Here is a 21,958-nt window from a genome sequence, read left to right on the forward strand (position 1 = left end):
AAAAAATTATTTTCAATGTTCTTCAAAAAAAAGAATTATATTTCTATAATATTATGTTTACAATATATATATATATATATTAAAATATTAATAAATAATGTTATAATTTATTTTTTATAATATAAGTAAAAATATTTTTTAACTTATATTTTATGATATTATTAAATATTAAAAAAAATTTATTTTTTAAAAACTTAAGAAATAACTACTTTCACGGTATTAACATAAAAAAGAATAGTTTTCATGGAAAGTAAAACATATTTTAGGAATTTGTTTTATTCAGAGGTGTTTAAAAAAATAATAATAAAATATTATTTTAATATATTTTTATATTAAAATAATATTTTTTATTATTTAAAAAAATTATTTTTAATATTAATATATCAAATAATTTAAAAATATATAAAAACAATAACTTTTTAAAAATATTTTTTAAAATAAAACACTGTTCAACCTCTTTTGCCGGCAACACTCCTAGACTATGAGCTGGTTTGGTAAACAAGGGCTATTTTCACTGTACAAATTAATAAAACTATAAGAACTCAACGCCAAAGAGATTAATTCAAATCCATAAAAAAAAAAAAAAACGTTTAACATTATATACACGTGGAGGACAAAAATTGGGATACTTTCTTAAAGATTATGAATATAATTAATTATAAAGGTTTTGATACGAAGCAACAACTAATTAAAGATACAGTAGCAAAATAATGACATAAACGAATGGAAAGAAAAACATCAAAACATTATATGATCATGATGATCAAAACAATGGACAATTCAACATGCAGCGAGGACAATGACAGCTCAGACAATAACAATTAATGCAAAGAGTATTTTTTTTTTTTTGAAAAAGAAATGAAAATCGAGAGAAACATCCTATCAAAATAATACCAGATGAATCAAAATTATAATAGGACTGATGATCATACATATATATCAAAATAAATCCACCCATGTTCTAATAAATTTCTGCAATCAAACTTAATTAAGGCCAAAAACTTAAAAAAACTTTGTAACACAGATGATTTTCTCTTCAAGGCCAGACACCAATGACAGAACCAATAAGAAAAGAAGCCATAATCACCATGACAGTTGAAGGTGTTGCAACCCAAGAAGCAGCAGGAGCAGGGGCAAGGTCTGCCCCACTGGAGTTGGGTGAATTTGCTGGCATATAACTTGACTTGGGTGTTGGGGTTGGAGTTGATGAAGATGGAGATTTTGCTGGGATTGGAGAAACAACAGGAGCGCTAGCCAATGGAGATGGAGATTCTGGTGATTGTGAAGGTGCAGGGGGATTAGTCAAAGGAGATGGAGAGATTTCTGATCCTGGAGCCGATGCTGGTGACCCTGATGGCACTAGTGATATGTGTGGTGTCATAGCCACTGGTGATGGACCTGGAGCCCCAGTTGGAGCCTCGTTAAACGGTGACGGAGCCAAGTATGGTGTGTTGGCGCTCGGTGATGGAGACTTTGCAGCCACTGGCCCAGTCGGAGCGTTACTAGTTGGTGATGGAGCCAATGTCGGTGTATTAGCGCTCGGTGGTGAAGACTTTACAGGCACTTGCGATGGACCTGGAGCCTCGAGCGGAGAACCGCTTGGAGTCTTGGAAATTGGTGGTGGGGAGATAGGTGACAATGATGGTCCTTGAGACGAGGCTGGCGGTTTTGCACTTGGTGATGGAGATTTTGATGGCGCTGGAGATGGATTGTTATGCGCTACAGGGGATGGAGCTTTAGGGGACATGGCTGGGGGCTGTGACACCGGCGTAGGGGCTTGTTTTGGTTTAACGGAAAGGACTGCAACGATCATTTTTTGCCCCTTTCGACAATTATCTTCGTTTCCACTAATGAAAAAGTAGGGACCGGACTTGTCGAACTGAAACACAGAGGAACCAGAACCCATGGTCTTGAGGGGCTTCTTCGTTTTGCAACTGTTGTAATCATCTTTTGTCACAAGCAGCACAGAGTCTGACCCTTTATTGTACTTGAAAACTACAAAATAAATCAATCCAAAAACCAACACCAGGAATTGGTTTTCAAAAAATCGAATCTTGATGGTTAAAAATTACAATTCAATTGCCAAAAGAAGGACGACTTACCAAGAGAGTCATTGACTTGGAATCGATTTCTCTCAGCCCAGTGATTGTAGCTCTCAGAGGGGTTTGTAACCCAGCCATCTTTGCCACCCACATAGAAGCTATTATAGGCCGCAGAGGAAGTGAACAAGTAGCAAGCAAGCAAAGCCCACAAGAGGCAGAGACATCTTCGAGACTCCATTTTGAGAGAAATTATTGAAAAACGAGTCTAATGGTGTGTATGCCTTCTCTATTGATATATACAGTGAAAGGAAAAATGGAAGGTAAAGATTTTTGGGATTGTTCTTTTTGGAGACTAAAAAGAAAGTAAATGATGATTTGTGAATGTTGAATTATATAGAACCTTCCATAAATGCAGTAGTAAGTGTACTAAGCGTGTCAGATTGACAGTATACTAAAAGGCTAAAATAATGGGCTTTGATTTGATCTCTTTTTCTACACGCGCATTTTAAAAGTATTTTTTAAAACAAATAATTTTTTTATTTTAAATAATTTTTTTATATATTTTTAAATTATTGTGATACATAAATATCAAAAATATTTTTTTAAAATAGTTTTTAATTCTACAAAATTCAATGAATTCTAAACAATTACCAAGGTATAAAAAAGAAAAGAAAAAAACAAAATGTCTTATGTTCTCTTAATTATTTATAATTTCTCTAATAAAAAATACAAAAAAGACTAATATCTTAATAATCACCAATGTTTATTTACATTTTCTTAATCATAAATATTTTCTTAATCTAAACACTAGCAATTACCTATTTAAATCAATGCTTCCCTATCATGTATTATTTTGATTTTATAATAAAAAATATATAAGAAAACACAATTGAAATAATACTAAGCAATTATTTGTATGTAACTGGATATCTAAATACTACTTCACTGTGCGATAATTTTATGCTCGTAACATTATATTTGTTAAAATTTAATATTGCAAAATAAATTAACAGCTTTTTTAAATTGCAAAATGGATTAACAGCTTTTTTTAAAAAATATTTTCACATAAGTTATTTAAACATGAAGATTTAATTAAATAATAGTTTTTTCAAATTTTAAATTTAAAAGTATTCTATAATTATCTATTAACTAACCAGTAATTAATGATTAAATGACCTAATTATTCCAGCTGCTAGTTCTTACAATATTCAGATTTTTATATTTTTATACGAAGCAATGATTTGTATGTAACTGGATATCTAAATACGTACTTCTTGAATTTAATTTAATTTAATTTAGCAATTTTCAATATTTTACAAAAACACATTACATGAAAAAGTCACAAATTAACCAAATATAAATTATTAGCAAGAATTCTAAATCTTCATATGTGGAATCTCAATTCCTTATATATTTTATATTTATTCAGACGAATGAAACTCATATATGTTCTATTCTAGTTATATATATTATTGAACATTCGTATTAAGATTTCCAAATTAAAACCCCAACTTATTCTACAGACACGTAAATTAATGATAAAAATATATTATAATCAGTTTTTATAGAAGGAGAATAAATGGTTTTAAAGATAGAACAAGTAAAATTAAAAAAGAAAGAATTTTGAAAAGAAAAAAGGTGAGGAGGCGGGCCTGACTTGTTTGCTAGTCTTGCCAGCCTAGCCTATGCATAAGTCAAGCTCGACCTCTACTAAATTTATGTTGGTTTGGAATTGTATGATTATTTTTTAAAATATTTTTAATTGAAAATTTTGAATTAAAAACTCTTTTTTTTTTCTTTTCTCTTTCTCCCCCTCCTCTCCTCTCAGCACTAGATAAGATCTCTCTTTATCACCAAAAACACCCTTTAATAGCCCTAAAACACTCCTCTTTTTCTAGCAAAACCCGCAATAGTCAAGCTTTCTCTATCTATCAGCGGCAAGTGTTTGATTTTTCAGCCAAACCAGCCACCACCGGTTACCTTTACCACTCACATTTCACTCCTGGATATTACTAAATACTTTTTCTTAATTAATTAGATGTAATTTATGTTTAATTAGATGTAATTTTATTTTATTAAATGTTAGGGTTTTGAATTAGAAATTAGATTAATTAGATGTAATTGAAGTTGTGAATTATATATAATTATGTTATTTTGTTTACTTATAAATTATTTTAGATTATTGCTAACTGTGAATTAATAAAATTATGTCTTTGCAATGTTAATATTAATTTAGGTTAAATTATGGATTAAGTTAATTAGATATATTTTTAGTTGATAGTTTGGTCTTTTTTTTAAAAAAGCCATGTTTTTTTTTTGTTATTGCTGATTATGAATTAAAAAAATTATGAAATGAGCAATTTAGTGTTGGTTTACATTAAATTATGAATTATATTGAATTTTGTATAAAATAATAATACTAGCTATGAGATACATGAATTTATTTGATAATTTTTGTTATAGTATCAAAATTTAATAAATGTAGGTATTTGCCAATTAATTTGATAAATATAGGTGTTCGCCGATCAATTTATGTTTTGTTGATAATTGATGCACTTTATTTAATCCTAAGATATTAATGAAATATAAATGTGTTTATTTGTATTGTTTAATAAAATGTCTAATAATTTAGAAATGCTATCCTTTCATGATGTCATCATTGTCAATATAAAAAATAATATCGCTTATAATGGAGGAAGGCATGAATTTCTAATTGCTACAGCAGACATGTCCCTTAATAAAATTATCGAGAATTTTAGATTATTAAATTATTTGAAATATATTTGAAATAGAAGCTAGAATATATTTGAAATAGAAGTTAAGATTACTTGGAGGATATTGCAAACTAGGGTTAGTTAAGCCTATTATGTAGATGTACTAATATGTAGTGACAAGGGTGTGAATTTAATGTTTGGGTTTACTAGAATTAATGAGATTGATATGTTTGAGCTCTACTTAAATAGTAAACCTAGACGAAGAAACTCTTCTAGTATGGAGTTAACCTGATTTCTAAGTAACTTTTAGAGAACTACACAGGCATCACGGGCAAATAATCTATCTAGGTTATATGGTAATGATAATAGACAAGTGTTTGTGCTAGAAATTATTAACATAAAACCTTGGTTAATTATGACATCTACTCCATATTGCCATGGAGAATCAAGTATATATTATAGATGAATTATTTTTTTGTCACTTTAAAATTAATTATTTAGTTTCAATTGATTATTTGATATAACTATTTTATATGTTTTGATAGGTTATGTGAATGTCATATATAGATGAATTGATATTTTTAGTTTTGTCTATATGCCATGAGGGATCTAACATTTGGTTAACATAAGTCCCTTTTGTATTGCTTCAACATTATTGAGATGCATTGTTCAGATCGTGTAATGTGATAATTTAGACTATCTCATCATATATGAGATTATGTTGATATTGGAGAAGAGTTGCACAATGTTGGTCATCAAGATAAGCGCAAGGAAAATTGGTTAGTAATTCATGTATCTTATCTTGATCTGTAGGATGCTATAAAAGATCATGTTTTTGAGGAGCTATAACCTACGAATGATATAAATACCTACATGACATGATAAATATCTATTACGTGTCATTTCATTATACCGACTTAGTCATGTTTCCCGAGACGTTCATGCAACTTGATACACTATACCTCCCAGTATTTGAGACAAAATCGATTGGTATGCAATATTGTTTTATATATATTAAATACCAAAATAGTGTTTTGTGAATAATGATTACTAATTGATTTTTAATGCATATATATATAAATTAATTACTTGGTACGAGAAGCTTGAAAAGCAGCAATAACTATTCATGAAAGTGTCGATGAGATAAGATATATTTTGGTCAGCGCCCCGCTCAATCTATGTCATGGCGGATTTCAAGGGATTAGGAAGGTTGAGGATCTTGAAGCAGAATTAGTGAAATATGAGATTGCTTATCGTGGGAGTGTTAGGGATACATGTTGGCTTGTCCACAAGCATCCCACGTCAGTTTATGAGCAATAAAGAGATTATTAGATATAATTGCATATTATTATATGTTATGATAACTATTAATAGATGTATAATTAGTTTAATTTTTAATAAAATATTATATTGTTTTAAATTTTAGTGTATATTTGTTATTTGTGATTTAATATATTATTTGTTGTTTATGTGAATTATGTTTGATTAATATACAACTAATTATTGTAATTGTGTGAATTGTTATTTTCTTGGTAAAGAGTAGATAGAAGCATAGTTTTAAAACCCAGCCCCGCCCGGCAGGTTGACCCGGGACCCGGCCGACCCGGGGCTGGAACCGGGCCAGGTTGATGAAAAAATAAGGTAAGTCATGACCCGGCGTGACCCGACCGACCCGACGGGTTGACCCAGAAACCCGGACGACCCGACAAAACCCGGTGGTAACCCGTTGACTTTTATTTATTTTTTTATTAAAACGACGTCATTTTGAATTTTTTTTAAAATAGAAATTGACCCGGCCGACCCGTTCGACCCGGTCAAAACCCGGTGACCCGGTCAAAACCCGGAACCCGGTCAAAACCCGGAACCCGGAACCCGGGCCTTGAACCGGGCCAGCCACCGGGCCGGGTTTAAAAACTATGGATAGAAGAATAGATTATCCTGTATGCTTCTGTTAGAGAAGTTGCAGATATTATCTTTAAAATGCAAGTTGTGGATGGCACGTGCGACTCTCTCAGCTATGCTAAATTTTTTTTTTTTTTTGAGTTACTTTACATATTAATTTTTTAAAATCCGCTTACTTACCAAAACACTCCTTAAACACAAAGAAAGCACGTATACGTTGTGCAGCTAGCAACAAATAGAAGATGACGCATCGTTAATTATTTTTTGTTCTTTTTTCAATGAGGCACAAACATTTGAATTTTCTTTTTCAAAAGTGGTTTATTATCTCTTTTTTTCCACATAAAATAGGTTAAAATTATACTAAGAACTTCATTAAAAGTATATCAAATCTCAAAATCAATTTCAATTCTCTTTTAAACAATAAATCATCAAATCAATTTCCAAAACCTATTTCTACAATGGAGGGCTTCATATCTACCTTTTTAAAACCACTTCAAAGCTTTTAAGCACCTTCAATCGACTCGGGATGTCAAGATCCAAAAAAAAAAAAAATTAGTCAAAGTGAATGAATCATCTCTGCACCTTAGGTCATGCATGCGGAAATACACAAAAATATCCTCTCTCTCTCTCTCTTTTTTTTTTTTATGTCAAAGAGAGAGATCGAGGCCGAGTATTGTAAATCATGCAACTATATGAAAACACTACAAACCTAACTATAACCTAAATCAATCAAAGTGATTATGTTTTATTGAATAAGAGAATTAATGAAATGCAAAAATAAATTTAATTACAAGGTTGTTTTTGTATTGCAAATGGAGTGTTGGATGAAAAACCACTGGAGATTTTTTTTAATTTTTGATAAATTTATAGTATTAGTTTAATGGAAAAAATAGTGATTATATGTTTTATGACAAAGTTATAATATTAATATTGTGATGGCTCTTTAGTTATTGTATGGAATATAATGATAATCATATAGATAATCTAATATTTTTTATTGATTTTTTCTTGGTGATCCGTATAAGAATGTAAAGTGTGATATAATTTCTGGAAGAATAGAGATTAAAAAAAAGAGCAAACTATGTAAAAGCTCTGTGTAATTAACAAAAAAAAAAACCTATTTTATGGGAATTAATATCATTAGAAGAATAAAACTGATATATATATATAGTGCTTGAGATTAGATATGGGTAACGTATTTAAGATAGATTGAAAAACAATTTAATCTCAATATAAAAGAAATTCATCTAAAAATATAATAACCAAAGAAGGAATCCGGACTGGCAGCTGGATTTTTGTGTGATAATGGGCCGGGCGGCCTACTTTATCCACCCAGGCTCTTGACATTCTGAACACTCGTCAGGATTGAATGTTTTAATCTACTGTGGTTGGACCGAATGGGGCAGATTTGGTTTCTGGACCAAACCAATTAAATGTTAATTTTCTATTAATAAATTAATACAAACAGTAATTAATTACACAAGGTTTTTTTTCCCGCTAATGACTAATCTTTCAAAATTCAAAAATTAATGATTATATAAGATTTTAGTAATTTTAAAATTTATAATACAAGAATTAATAATATAAGATTTTAATAATTTTAAAGTTTGTGACACAGGAATTAATAATTTCTAGAACGCTGCATCTTAACTAATCTTTTAAAATCCAAACATCTCAATTAATTTTTTAAAATAAAAAAATTAATGATTATATAAAATTTTAGTGGTTATGATATAGGAATTAATAATTTCTAAAAAGCAAAATTAATAACTAAAATTATCACATAAGATTTGTGTGTTATGAGATATTGTTTATTAAGATATAAAACCCGAGACTCTTTAGTTGCCTCACGGTTTATTTATTTTTTGTTAAAAAAATTATTTTTTATTTTAAATTATTTTTTATATATTTTTATTAAAAATAATTTTTTAAATATTATTTTAATATATTTCTAAACAAAATATATTTTAAAAAATAATTTTTATGATGTTACCTCCACCATTTAAAAAAAAAAAACTGAAATCATAGAATTTCAATAATTTCAAACTTATTGAAGAAGCTCAGTGGCCGGTATACGATCAGTAAGCCAAGTCCTCGTGGGAGCGTTTGTGCCAGAAAATAAGATATACGGAAATTCAAATAAAAATATATATAAGGATGAGATTGAAATATATATATATATATATATAAATGAAATTCGAATGAACCTTTTATATTTAATTTAATCGTTAAAAGCCACAAACTTTTAAACACTAATCCTAATCTCAATTAAGTAGTTGAATATAATTAAGATGAGTTAATTTAATTACAAATAAATTTTTTATTTATTTCTAAAAAAAGCAAGATGTAACAAATAACTCCAAAGAAAAAGCAATGCAATATATGATGGGGGTTGAAGGGTGAAATAAATAAATTGCAGTGCTTCTAATAATATTGGTTAATTAAATTACATTACTCGTAACAACTGTCTTGATTACGCCGCAATGAGGGCTGAGGAGCGCAGGCTAACAACGTGCAAAAAAAAACTAACATCTCGTCAAGCTTTCTTTTCTTTTCTTTTTCTGCTTGAGCAAGCACCTCACTCCTTGTATCTCCTCACTTCCTTGCAAGCATAGCATGCATGAACTCTAGAGCGTGCTCGATTACACCAAATATCCCAGAATTGTTCGTGGAACAAAGAGATTTGCAAGCAATTTTGCAGATATAAGCAGAACATGAAACATTGTTTTTAACTGGGGCAAAACAAAATGTAGTCGTAACATTTATTTCCATGCATGGAAATTAAAGGTAGAGGCACTTCATATGGATTGGAGGGGAAATGCTACATGAAAATTACTTGAGAACAACCAGCAAGCAGGAAGAAGAGCCCTGCATACACTAAAAAAGGAGATCAAATATTTTGCATCAACATTGTAGTTGCATTTAGTTTATAAATTACTCTTTCTTCTCTTCCTTGGCATCATCTACCTTCTTGGCATCCTCTACCTTGGCTACCTTGGCATCCTCTACCTTCTTGGCGTCCTCTACCTTGGCTACCTTGGCAACTTCCTTCACCTTTGGTTTCCCCTGCTTAGGCTTCATGAAGCAGAAACATGAGCAGCAAGGGCACTGGAACAAGAACTTCATTGCTAACTTACGCCTTCTCTCTCCAAACTTCTCCCAAACCCCTGTAAAAAACGTCTTAGCCTTTGCTGTGATTTTCTATCTCCTTTCTTATCTAAATAATGTCATTCATTCTTACTTTTTTCTTTTTCTTTTTATTTTCCATAGGATTCCAAATCAATCACTCTCAATAGAGAAGATACGTAACAAATAATGCCAGCCTTGGACTGTTGAGTGGTGGGGGCTGCCCATGAGCGAGGATGAACTTAATAGAGTAACAGTCTCTTCTTTGTGGGTCATCTCTAGCCCACTTACGTTGAAATTCAGGGGATCCTTCTGATTTCGTTGTCTCTCATTAAAAACTCCAAGCTGGCAACCATTATTGTGTCCTTACATATTTTACATTTGCGGTTAAAGTTTCAATCTTTTTTCTTGTTTTTTCTAGAGTAGAATAAATGTAATACACCTAGATTTTGGCCATGTCCCCAGTTTTTTTACTTGATTTTGCTTGATGGACAATGTAGAAACATAATCAACCGAAGTATAATGGCTATTATGAACTAGAAAGCAGTTCTTCTCGTCTGTTTTTGGGTTTAGCCACATGCAAATGCTCCACCACTGAAAGGAAAAGAAGTTGGGAAAAGGCATGTGACTTTCAATCCATAATGCGTTTTTCATGTCTGCTTGTGCCACCAGCTTCAAAGATCAGACCCTCGCGAGTTGCTGCCTCGGATCAGATTACTACTACAAACACAAAAATTCTAGAAATTTAAAGACCTCCATGCATGCTGAGATCGCATTGCTCATTCACAAATTGAAGCACAACTACCACCATCAAAGTTCCCAGATTAACCACTGAACAAACCTTCATTAAATTGCTTGAAGTGATACAGAAGGCAAGCAAGCAATTTTCGTGAGAATTCGAGTCACCTATCTTACAAAAAACTTCAGTAAGGATACATTACTGGCAACATTATTATAACTCTGTATTGCTACTTCAGTAATTCATCACATGGAACTGTATAAAAAGCAGGGTAATTGCAAGTAAAAATAATCAAGACACAGTGCATCACATTCTAATCATTCGAATTTTGGGATAACATTATTAATCTTAGACTTTTATCCCCTGCTTTATTACTTTCAGCACAATATTCCTCTTTTTGGGGTATCTCACCCCCTTTTTGTGAAAGCTACTTTTTATTTACAAAAGAAACAATGATTTGTTAAACTTACAGTCCCTTCTGTTTGTTTGATGCGTATCAAAAATATATCTTCTGAAAAAACATCAAATTAATATTTTAATATATTTTCAACTATAAAAAAAAACACATTTAAAAAACATTATAAATCACAATACCAAACACAAACTTAATTAGAAAGGCATTGCAGTGCGAGTCTCACAATTCACAATTTTCAGTGAGTTCAAAGTCGAGCAGATCGTTTTAGTTGCTCAGCTGCACGATAGTCATAGACACCAATACCACGTTTTCGTCCAAGACGACCCGCATCAACATACTGCACAAGAAGTGGACATGGAGCATATTTATTGTCCCCTAAGCCAGTCTGAAGAACTTTCATTATCGACAGGCATACATCCAGTCCAATGAAATCTGCAAGTTGTAAAGGACCCATTGGATGGTTCGTTCCTAACTTCATTCCTGTATCAATATCCTCCCTTGTTGCCACTCCTGTATAGAGAGCATAAAATGCTTCATTTATCATTGGCATTAAGATCCGGTTTACAACGAAGCCTGAAAAATCTTGAGAGCATATCACTGTCTTGCCAAACCTGCAGAGTTAATGGTGATCGAGATAAAAATAAATGTTAGACCACTCTTTAATACATTACAAAAAAGGCACGAGCAGGGTGGAGGGAAGAGCAAACGAGGACCTGGTTTGCTTTTACTTTCAAAAAAATTCAAAATGAAGAAGATAATTATTTAAATGGATTTGGCAGGAGAATGTTGAGGGGAGGACATAAGAGGAATGAAAGGTGCTGTTGTTTCATAGGAGGAGGTATTCCGGTCACCTCTCTGCCAATGCCTTGGTTGCATAAAATGTATTGTCTGATGTGTCTGCACCGCGTACAATCTCAACCAGTTTCATTATAGGAGGAGGATTCATGAAATGCATGCCAATCACCTGCAGATGATACTTTTTTATCCAGTTAGAATCCCGTTCTGTGAAAACCAACGCAATATACATGATCTAAAGTTAAAAGAACTTCTTTTTTGATTCTTGCAAGTGTTGTTAATAGATGTCCTTAGCATTCGCTAAAAACAAGAAACATATTCTGAGTATAACCTGGCGTGGCCTGCTAGTTGCAGATGCTAGGCGGGTAATGGAGATGGAACTTGTATTGGATGCCAAAATGGCAGAACTTTTTGCTATCCTATCTAGTTCAAGGAATAATGTTTTCTTCGCATCTTCGGATTCCACGATAGCTTCAATGACAATATCTGTCATACGCAGCTCTTCTAAATTTGAGCTACACCGTAAATGGCCCAACGCATCGTTACCTGCAGCCTGTCAAGTGGAGTTAAAAGAAACTCTTTGAGGTTAGAATATATATCAGTTTACACTAATAAATTTCTTTCTTTGTCAATATCTCTACCAGCAATCCAGCATGACATTAAAATTAAAACAAAAATTAAAAGGCACCAACCTTTTACCATAACAAAAAAACACTGGACAGAATTAGAGCATATTTTGAGCCAAATTAGCCTCTAATTATATATTTTTTAGAAAAAAAGATTGAATTGAAAGCTGAAAGACTGAGCAAAACTCTCTAGTAACATGGGGGATGAGTTGAAAGTTCCATATAAACATTCATTTTAATTCCTTAAATTTTTTAATATTAGATGATCAGTCCCTTGAATTTCAAGATAATCTATTTTGATACCTAACTTTACTTTTTTTATTTTTTCAGTCCTTTTCTATTGGGAAGAGAAAGAGGGGGTTGTTAGATTCCGATTTAAAGAAAAAAGGTGGTCGTTAGGGAAGATTACAGCCACCAAAACAATTGATTTTTGTATCAAAAAATTCCATATTATAATGAGGGTTAAATTTAGGTATTTCTTTTTTTACCTTGAAAACGACTAAAACAACAGATCTGAGCTCGAAAAGAATTTTTATTTCTAGTGGATTTCAAGTTTTAGATCGGTTTGTTAGCTTTTTGGTAGCCATGGATTGGTTTAATAAAGTCTTTAGGGTGTTTTCTATATGTTTTGAGTAAAAAATAAATTGGAAATGAGATTTTAGGTGAAAAAACAAAGCTTGTTTTTCCGACCACCACAGTGGCTGGATTATAGGTTTTATTAGGCGACGGGTTGTTTCTTTAACTATTTGGGGTGTTTTCTATTATGATTTAATAAAGTTTTTAGGGTGTTTTCTATATGTTTTGAGTCAATGAAGCACTTTTTCAAAGAATAAAAGCTCACCCTTGGGCTTAGCATTGTAGGTCCATTGTAGGTCCACACACGAGCTGTTGCTTTATTGGGTTGGGTGACAGGCCTAGCTTACCAGGCCTTGCAGCACCTAACCAAACCTGTTTTTTTTTTGTTTTTTTTTTTTTTAAAATAATGAATTACTTGTGTATATTTTTTAAAATAAATTTTTTGTTTATGTTGTAATTAAATTATGATTATTTTTAAATGATATTGGGTATGTTTAATTTTTAGAGAAATATGGATGATTCATCTGTGGTTTTTTTAATTTTATATAGATTAATTTTTTTTAATATTAATTTTTTGATAAGAATTTTCATATGTTCAACCTTGCATTGTTTTTTTTTTTAATTATTGATCAATAAATTTTATATGTTATGTGTATCTTTGCATTGTTATATATATATAAATTATTGTTCAATAAATTTTATTTGTATGTCAGTTTTAATTACAAATTTTATGTATTTTTACATTACAAATTTATTTTGATAGAGAAATTCATTACATATAACCAGGTAAATTACTCATATTGCGATGTTAGATATTTTGACCTTTATTTTTCGCTTGGTTTTCTCAATTTTATTTTTGTTTATTGTTGATGAATTTTTTTTCCATTACTTTACACAATGGCTATAGGATTGCTTAATTAAATGCATATATAAAATTTTTCAATTTACATCTAGGAGTTTTTTTTGCTATATATATGTTGTAAGTGTGTTTTGATGGTTAAAGATTTCCTAACATGAGAATTCCTTCAAAACAAGTCTTAATGCCTCTGAAAGTAAAGGCCAAAGACAAGGGCAAAGCACCTTAAACCAAGCCTACAAAACCAGAAAGCCCCAAGCCCTCTACAAAACTCATGTCTTCAGCTATCCTAGCTGTCAAACCAATCAAATCCTTGTATGAGATAGTTATTGAAGAAGAAGAAACGACAAAACCCCAACAGGTACAAACAGACGTAGTTCAACAATGGTTGACACTATATCCAAATCACTAGAATTACTACTGGTATTACAAAAAGTGTCTCAACAAACCTCCGATGACTCTATATCTCAAACAGGTAATATTTCCAAACCATTTTCAAAACCTCAAAGAGGCATTTCTACTTAAAAACCCATCCTTTCTTTACAAAAAACTAGTTTTTCAAAAACCAAATCCAAATATATTTTCAAAACTACTTTTCAAAATATTTTAACTATAGAAGAAGGATTTTATCATGAAAACCCTTCCATTGCTGCTTCCAAAATTTTCCCCTCAAACTGGTACTACAGACCCCGGAATTTAGCCAAACCACAATCCTTGAGATTACTAATTCTGTCAAATTCAAACACTTCAAACTTCATTTTGGGCATACTAACTGGCATATTCTACATGTATTTTTAACAAAGTCATTTAACCTAAAGACTGATGACAACCCTTACATCAACCTCTTTCCTTCCTCATACATTTCCGTACAAACCCCCAGGACTTCAATACTTCCTATACATACTGGAATTACCAACAGGCATGGTTCAATGCCTTTCTCTTACAAAATACAAATCATAGTCATTCTTGGCTTTTCTACTTCCAAAATGACATGAACACTACAAACCTCCCCCTCTGGTTCCTCCAATAGTGGGACTACTATGGTTATCATGTTGACTACCTCAAAGACCATCCTCTGGTTGAAAACGGTTACCTCCATTTCGAAAATAATTTTCAACCAGCTCCTTCTGAAAGGAAGTTCTCTTCTCTGCTCATTTTCTGTACAAAATTTTTTGTGTCGTGGGTATGTTCATGATTCTATGATTATAATCTACAAAACGAACATCCAGTTCTTGTTCGTAAATTCAAAATCAAATGGTAGGATACCTTTACAGGTGAATCTAAAAGTTCCAAATTAGCTATTACAGAATGGTTACAAAAACATCAGACAGCTCCCATCATTGATCATCATCATTAATCAAAGTTTCTAGCCAGAAAGGCTCAAACGACAGCTCTCCTTGCCTCTGCTAGAACTGAAGAAAAATACCTACAAATAGTTCAAAATATTATACAAAGCCAAGACTCGAAAATGATCTTATCCCAATCCAGCTCATCCGGATTGATATCTACTGTCATTTCCCTTGGAAATGATAATGAAGATGACTATTTTGGTATTCTACTACCTATCAAGTGATACTAAAAAAAAGAAGAAGTATTTTTCAAGCTTTTTCAGGCTCATCTGTTTAGAGCCATATATTTTCGACTCACCTGTTTTGAGTCCCTTTTATTTTAAGTCCCTTTGTTTTGGATTTTCTTTTTACAAATTTTACCTACTATTACAAATAAACAAATCTAGTATCGATGGCAAGAAGACAACAGATAAAAGTTTTATAAAAAATATGGGTTTTTTTCATTTTGGCATCATCCAAGCATGGCAAACAATACCACATGAGTTCCCATGAAATATCCAACAAGTTCATTTAATTAAGAAAAATAACAGAATTCTTTTTTTAACTAAAAAAATATGTTAATCTCAGCTACTTCCATCAACTATTGAAAGAATCATTCATCTAATCACAATCCCTTTTGTTTTTTTTTTTAAAGATTAAAAATCTTAAATTTCATTTCGATTTCTTGTTATTATTGCAAATAAAAGTAATACCCAAAATCAAGTCGTTCGATTTCTTGACTCAAAAATTAATGATAAACAAGTTAAAATAATCTTACTCAAAGTTCTAGACCTCATCTACGTAATTGTGAAACTTAAACCAAACAAGCTAGGCATAAAGCAGTTAATTCCTCACGATTACATATAGACAACCAACTCAGTACTAAAAGTAACAGTAATAGAGGAGGAGGAGCAACAATGGGTATTTGTTTTTTCTTCATTTCTTTTATTCTGTGGATCAATATTACCTGGGAGAGTTGGCCTTTGGAGATGAGACGGTGGATGTTAGAGGTGATAGACTTGGTGGCTCTAGAGAGAGCAGCGGGATCCGTGTCAAGCAGCCACACATCGAGCCCGTGTACGGCGGCGAGTTGGGCTATACCAGAGCCCATTTGGCCGCTGCCCACCACGCCTACAGCCTTGATCTCCGTCATGTTTGTTTCACTCTCCTCAATGATAAATGGTTTTGGTCGCTCCGCTCTTGATACCCTTGATAAAAGAGGATCTCCAAGCATGTTTTCTAAACAGTTGGCGTAGAGACAGATTCGAAAGGCGTCTTCTTTGTCTTATCTCAACAGGTGCTAAACCAATCTAATGGGATGGCGTGGGATGATTTTCTTTTCTTTTTGAATCATACATATTTGTTTACAAAAATGGAAAGGTCTTATCACTTTACCTCCACCTTACGGCGCCGAACCTAGCTTTTTCTTCTTGTTTTTTCCTGAGAAAAATGATTCCTTTACTGATATATAAAAAATTAAAGATAAAAATATATTTATTTTTAAAATAATTTTTATATTTTTAAGATAAAAAATAAGGCAATACATGTCTCTATATACAACAGTTTTTTATTTCTTATCTTTAAAATATTATTATAAAAAATTATTCTAAATTATCTAATTAAAATATTTTAAAAAATAATTATCATTATAATTTTAAAATTTAATTTAAAAATCAAACTATATAACAAAATTTGAGGAAGCTAATCTCCTAATTTTTCTTCAAAAATAATTAAAATAATATTATTTTATATAAAAAAATCAAAGAATTTTTTTACATGAGTTTTACTATGGGTCATGGGTCAACCAATATTTTTTATTAATTCAAGTCGAATCAATCATTTTTATATTTCTTTTTAAATTCAAATTGGTATGAGTTTTATTATTAGAGTTGTTATATTATTATTAATTTGAATACTCAATATAAAATAAAATAATATCTAATTATTTTCTAAAATATATAAGTTTGACAATAATATAAAATAATTTATTTTTATGTTTTTATATCTTTTTTTATCATCAAACCAAAAAAATACAGAAACAATTATTTTATCATATACATAATTATCAAACATAATTAATTTTTTATCTTTTATTTATGCCTTATCTTTCTTTGACTTAACCAATTGTATATAAATGAGAAATTATTAATATAATCTTATATGTTATAAAATTTATCAATTATACCCACCCATAAATGTTTTCTTTAATATATTCATCAATCAATTATTTTTATAAAAGTCATTACCGTAATAAATAATAATTTTAATATGGAATGACAAACAATACTAGTTTAAGCAAATAGAAAATACCACTTTAAAAAAAAATTATAATATGAAATGACAAATAATACTCATTTATATAAATAGAAAATAACACTTAAAAAAAACATTCACGTGGACTATACTAAATAATCTTAACATATAACCAAAACTAAGGTGGTTGGAATATATATATTATATTCCAACCACCTTAGTTTTGGTTATATGTTAAGACTATCTATGTATGTATGTATGTAAAAAATAACACTTAAAAAAAAACATTTACATGGACTATATTATATATGTATGTATGTAGAAAATAACACTTAAAAAAAAAACATTCACATGTATTATACTAGATAGTCTTAACATATAGTCAAAAATTAAGGTGGTTGGAATATATATATATATATAGAGAGGAACAAAATGTTGTGATTGATATCATTGAGAAATAACGTGTATCTTGGTATGTTTCCCTCACAAACTCATTATAATGGAACGATATAAAAATCCACTTTATTTGATGCTTAATCTTTTATTATTTTTAATTTGAGTGCTCACTTGTTGTTTAACTATTTGAGTGAGTGACTCAGGTTTGATTTTATATTGCTAGGTTAACCTATCATGCCAAGGTAGGTTTTATGATATTGCCATGCCAGGGTAGGTTTTATGATATTACTTAGCACTTATGAAATAACTTATATTAGATTTATAGCCAATGCTTCATCGTGAGACCAACACAAAATCTTTCAATGTAAAAAAAAAATCAAGGAAAATAATTTGAAATCCGAGTCATTAGTTCAATTAATATGATTAACAATACAACAATATTAAATAAAAAACAAAGAAAATGAAAATAAAAAAAGGGTTAAAAAAACATGATTTGAACCAAGCTGGATTATGAAAAAACTCAATAATAAAGGGAAAAATAAAAAAATAAAAAATTATAGTTAAACCAAGTTAACTTGTAAACTTTATGATCATAAATAGAGGGTTGAGATAATCTTATATAAAACAACATAGGAAAAAAAAATTGAATGTCAATTCCTAATAAATTAAATGAAAATATGATAACTTCACAAGAAGAAAAATAAAAAGGAAAGAGGTGAAGTTTGAGCTCTAAAAAATAAAATGTAAAAAAATATAATTTAAAAGGATAAAAAAAACTTGATCTGAGCCCATTCAAATCAAAATGCAAAATCTCTGACCTCGTTGTGATACCAAGGTGAATGTGTTTGAAAAAGAAAAGAAATAAAAAAAAAATATGAGCCAATTTGAGTTAACGTGTAAACTTTATGAACATGAAAATTGTGAAATCCTAACCGAATTTTATTTAAAAACTTAATTTCAAACTAATTTAATTTTGAATGATAAAATAATGAATAAATTATCAATTTAGAAAACTTGCCAAATTAAAAAAAAAAGATAATAATAAAAAGAATGGAGATAAAATTTTATAAGAAAAAAGCCATGAAGGATGAAATTGTACCAAAGAAATAATTGGGATAACCCAATAGAAAATAATTAAAAACAAAAGTATAAAGATTAATTTTCAATTAATCAAATGTTATATGAGAAAATTAAAATAATTTAATTTTAAAAAATATCTACAAAAAAGTTAATTTGTGTTAACTTTTAAAATCAAACTTAAAATTAACCTTATAGCAATGACAAAAAATCTTAGTTAACTTGGGTTAATTCATAAACCTTGTGATCATGGGTATATAATTAAGATAACTCAATATAAAGAAAGGAAAAGAAAGAAGAAGGAAGATCAATTTCAAATAAATTAAATGTTGAGGGATGAAATTGAAATAAATGAATTAAAACAAGAACAAAAAACAAGTCAACTTACATTAACCTTTGAAACCGGTGACTTTAGTAATGAACTTAAAACTAATCCTATATAAAACAAACCGTAAAACTCACAACTTGTGAAATCTTTTAATCAAGTTCAATTAAAAAACTTAATTCATAGCCAATTTAATTATGAAAGATGAAATCGAGAAACAAAATCAAATTAAAGAACTTGCCAAGGAAATAAAGACAGTAATAAAAAGAATGGAGATCGAATTTGAAAAGGATGGAATTGTAAAAAAAACCCTAAATATGCTAATAAATAGCAACCAAAAAATGAAGATTATTTTAAAAAAATAAATAAATAAAAAGTAGTGAAATTAGGAAATAATTATAATTTTATAGCTTATTAAAAATAAAAAATAGTAATAAAAAATAGGATCAAATCTAAAAGATTAAAAATTAGAAGGGGTTGAAATTAAAAATATTTTATAATGTTATAGCTTATAATTAAAAGGGGGTGAAATTAAAAATATTTTATAATGTTATAGCTTATTCACAAAAACAAATAATAATCAAAAAGATAAAAATAAAATAAAATGTAGGAGCTATTCTGATTTTTTGAAGGGTTGATAAGAATTTCAAGGGTGGAAGAGAGAGAAATAAATAAATTAATGGTTGTGGACTCTAAACCTAATATGAGTGAGGGGCAGGCATTGCTCTATTATGTCGGGGGCAACAAGACCTTTCAAACACTACTTTAAAAGGCGATCTTTGTTGGCCAAATAGCCATCATTACTCACCAATTTGTTTTTAAAAAAATTAGATTTAATGTATATAATTTACAACAATGCCCTTGAGCACCCTTGAAATTTATGATAAAATCATTGTAATATGATATTTTAAAAAAACCCTTGGGTGAGAGTTTGTTGGTTTTGTCTTGAAAAACATCAAAATAATTATACTATTTAAAAAACTTGAAATAAAAAAATGTTCCTTAGTAGTAGACATATTAAATTAATAATTGTATTGTACATAAAAAGATAAAATTACTACTTTGACCCTATCTAATTTGTAAAAGACAATTGTGTTATAGTAAAAAACTACCTTGCCCCCAATGCCCAAGTTGTATATGCATAGTATTGCGATGATCGTTCTCTTGAATCAGGATCCTTAAGTGTAGGTGAAAAGAATAAGAAATTCTTTTTCTTTATCGGTTAATATGGTTTGGAGTTGTCACCTAATATTTTGGTTACTAGGAACCTTAGTTGTCACCTAATATTTTGATTACTAGGAACCTTAATTAGTTTTCAAAATCTGGATAATAGGACCAATTATGTATAAAAAAGACAATATCACTCGTAGTACACTCTCCATAAGATTAAATGCATTGTTTATTTATCTGATTATTAAGATACTGTTATGTTTTCTAACCATTGATCAATCTATTAATCAAAGCAAAACCATCACAATATGATGAACCAAGGTTTTATAGGTCGAACCAAGTCATTTTAAAGCCCAAAAATATATTTTTTTAATTTTTTTCTTTTAACACTAGGAATATGATTTTCGTATAAGTTTATAATTCTTGATATTAAAATAAATAATTTTTTTTTAAGATGTAAGACAAGTTCTTATGGATTTATAAACATGTTATTAAATCTAAAAAAAACATGCAAGGATATGTGTGTGTGTGCGCGCGCGCAAAGTATTTTTCTTGAATTTTTGGTATATTAGAAAATGTTAAACCATGCCATGTATTTTTTTTATTTTTTTTATAAAAATATGATTTTTATTTGAGAGACTTAGTTATATACAACAAAATATTTAATCTATTTTTTAAAGAAAGACTTTTATTATTTTTGTATTCTTTTTAGAAAATTGGTTTATATAATGTCAAAAAAGCACTAGGTCACGATCCTAAATATTAAATAATAAGAAGAAAATATAAGAAAAATAAAAAAAATCATTGTGAATATGTCCCCTAAAGGCAATAAATTAAATTAATTGAGAAAACAAGAGCTGTATTTAGTGAACACTAAGATAAAAAAAAAAAAAAAAACACTGCTAGAAAAACCAGTATTTGGAGCCTAGGATTTAAAAATGCCATTTTTAAGTCCAAATTATAGCAACAACGAAGAAGTCCGAATCTATCTTGCAGCCCGAATACTATTTAGTGTTTAACCTATATTTGGAGTTCTAGAAGTCCAAATAATCTTAATTTTTTTTTCCTGGAAAGAGGTGACAATTTCCGAGAACTTTCATGTTCAAATGGTTCCAATTCTAACGTTATCAATGATATTTTGGACAGACAAGAGAAGATAAGTATTGTCATCAAGTCAAGATTTGACCATTCATTCATCAATTAGTCATCAAATCAATAATTTTTAATTTTAGCCTATAAAATGAGGCAGTTGCCATGTATTTAGACATCTTGGTTTCTAGATCAAGATCATGCTCTTGCTTTCTCTCTTTGTATTGCTTATGTATTTTAGCTTTCATTAATATCAAGTTTATGCCTTTCATTTCCTTTCCTTTATTTAGTTAACTTTTATCTTATTTATATTTATATTTTGTTTATTTATTTTTCTTTCTTTCATTATTGTAGTTAAGTTTATTATGTCAAGGTGAAAATGTTATATTAATGGCGTAAGAATAAGTATAGTGTAATCCTAACATAGACCTTAATGTTTAATACTAACATGTTTTATATTTGTTATCTTGTTCACTCTTTAATACTTTACTTGTTAAATGACTAATCTAGATTTATGTTGTATAACACT

The 21,958-nt window shown here is 29.7% G+C and overlaps 2 protein-coding genes across 4 annotated transcripts; both read right to left on the reverse strand.

The window, feature by feature from the left end:
* Positions 1 to 867: 867 nt before the first annotated feature.
* LOC105139159 (early nodulin-like protein 1) lies at positions 868 to 2,414 on the reverse strand. 2 transcript variants are annotated; one of them, XM_011045517.1, is made up of 3 exons: positions 2,103 to 2,414; positions 1,502 to 1,995; positions 868 to 1,453 (listed from the first exon to the last, which is right to left on the reverse strand). In XM_011045517.1, the coding sequence occupies exons 1-3, from the start codon at positions 2,278 to 2,280 to the stop codon at positions 1,037 to 1,039; spliced, it is 1,089 nt and encodes a 362-aa protein (XP_011043819.1). In that variant the 5' UTR covers positions 2,281 to 2,414; the 3' UTR covers positions 868 to 1,036. The 2 variants fall into 2 exon arrangements, with proteins under 2 accessions (XP_011043819.1, XP_011043818.1); XM_011045516.1 differs by having other exon boundaries at positions 868 to 1,995; positions 2,103 to 2,413.
* An 8,676-nt stretch (positions 2,415 to 11,090) lies between these two features.
* Positions 11,091 to 16,500, reverse strand: LOC105139160 (3-hydroxyacyl-CoA dehydrogenase family protein). 2 transcript variants are annotated; one of them, XM_011045519.1, is made up of 5 exons: positions 16,464 to 16,500; positions 16,087 to 16,343; positions 12,065 to 12,286; positions 11,790 to 11,902; positions 11,091 to 11,549 (listed from the first exon to the last, which is right to left on the reverse strand). In XM_011045519.1, exons 1-5 carry the CDS (start codon positions 16,471 to 16,473, stop codon positions 11,183 to 11,185), a joined length of 969 nt encoding a protein of 322 aa, XP_011043821.1. In that variant the 5' UTR covers positions 16,474 to 16,500; the 3' UTR covers positions 11,091 to 11,182. The 2 variants fall into 2 exon arrangements, with proteins under 2 accessions (XP_011043821.1, XP_011043820.1); XM_011045518.1 differs by lacking the exon at positions 16,464 to 16,500 and having other exon boundaries at positions 16,087 to 16,444.
* Between the last annotated feature and the right edge of the window lie 5,458 nt (positions 16,501 to 21,958).

Source organism: Populus euphratica, unplaced genomic scaffold, assembly GCF_000495115.2.
Source record: "Populus euphratica unplaced genomic scaffold, PopEup_1.0 scaffold139.1, whole genome shotgun sequence".
Classification (NCBI taxonomy): domain Eukaryota; kingdom Viridiplantae; phylum Streptophyta; class Magnoliopsida; order Malpighiales; family Salicaceae; genus Populus; species Populus euphratica.

Bases quoted from the DNA above. Each gene is read 5' to 3' on its own strand.
- LOC105139159 (XM_011045516.1), bottom strand. From the start codon at position 2,280: ATGGAGTCTCGAAGATGTCTCTGCCTCTTGTGGGCTTTGCTTGCTTGC. The intron at 1,996-2,102 runs GTAAGTCGTCCT...TTTATTTTGTAG, and splicing joins CCAAGTCAATGACTCTCTTG to TTTTCAAGTACAATAAAGGG.
- LOC105139160 (XM_011045519.1), bottom strand. The intron at 12,287-16,086 runs GTAATATTGATC...TCCACTTGACAG, and splicing joins CCAAAGGCCAACTCTCCCAG to GCTGCAGGTAACGATGCGTT. The intron at 11,550-11,789 runs GTGACCGGAATA...TTAACTCTGCAG, and splicing joins ACCAAGGCATTGGCAGAGAG to GTTTGGCAAGACAGTGATAT.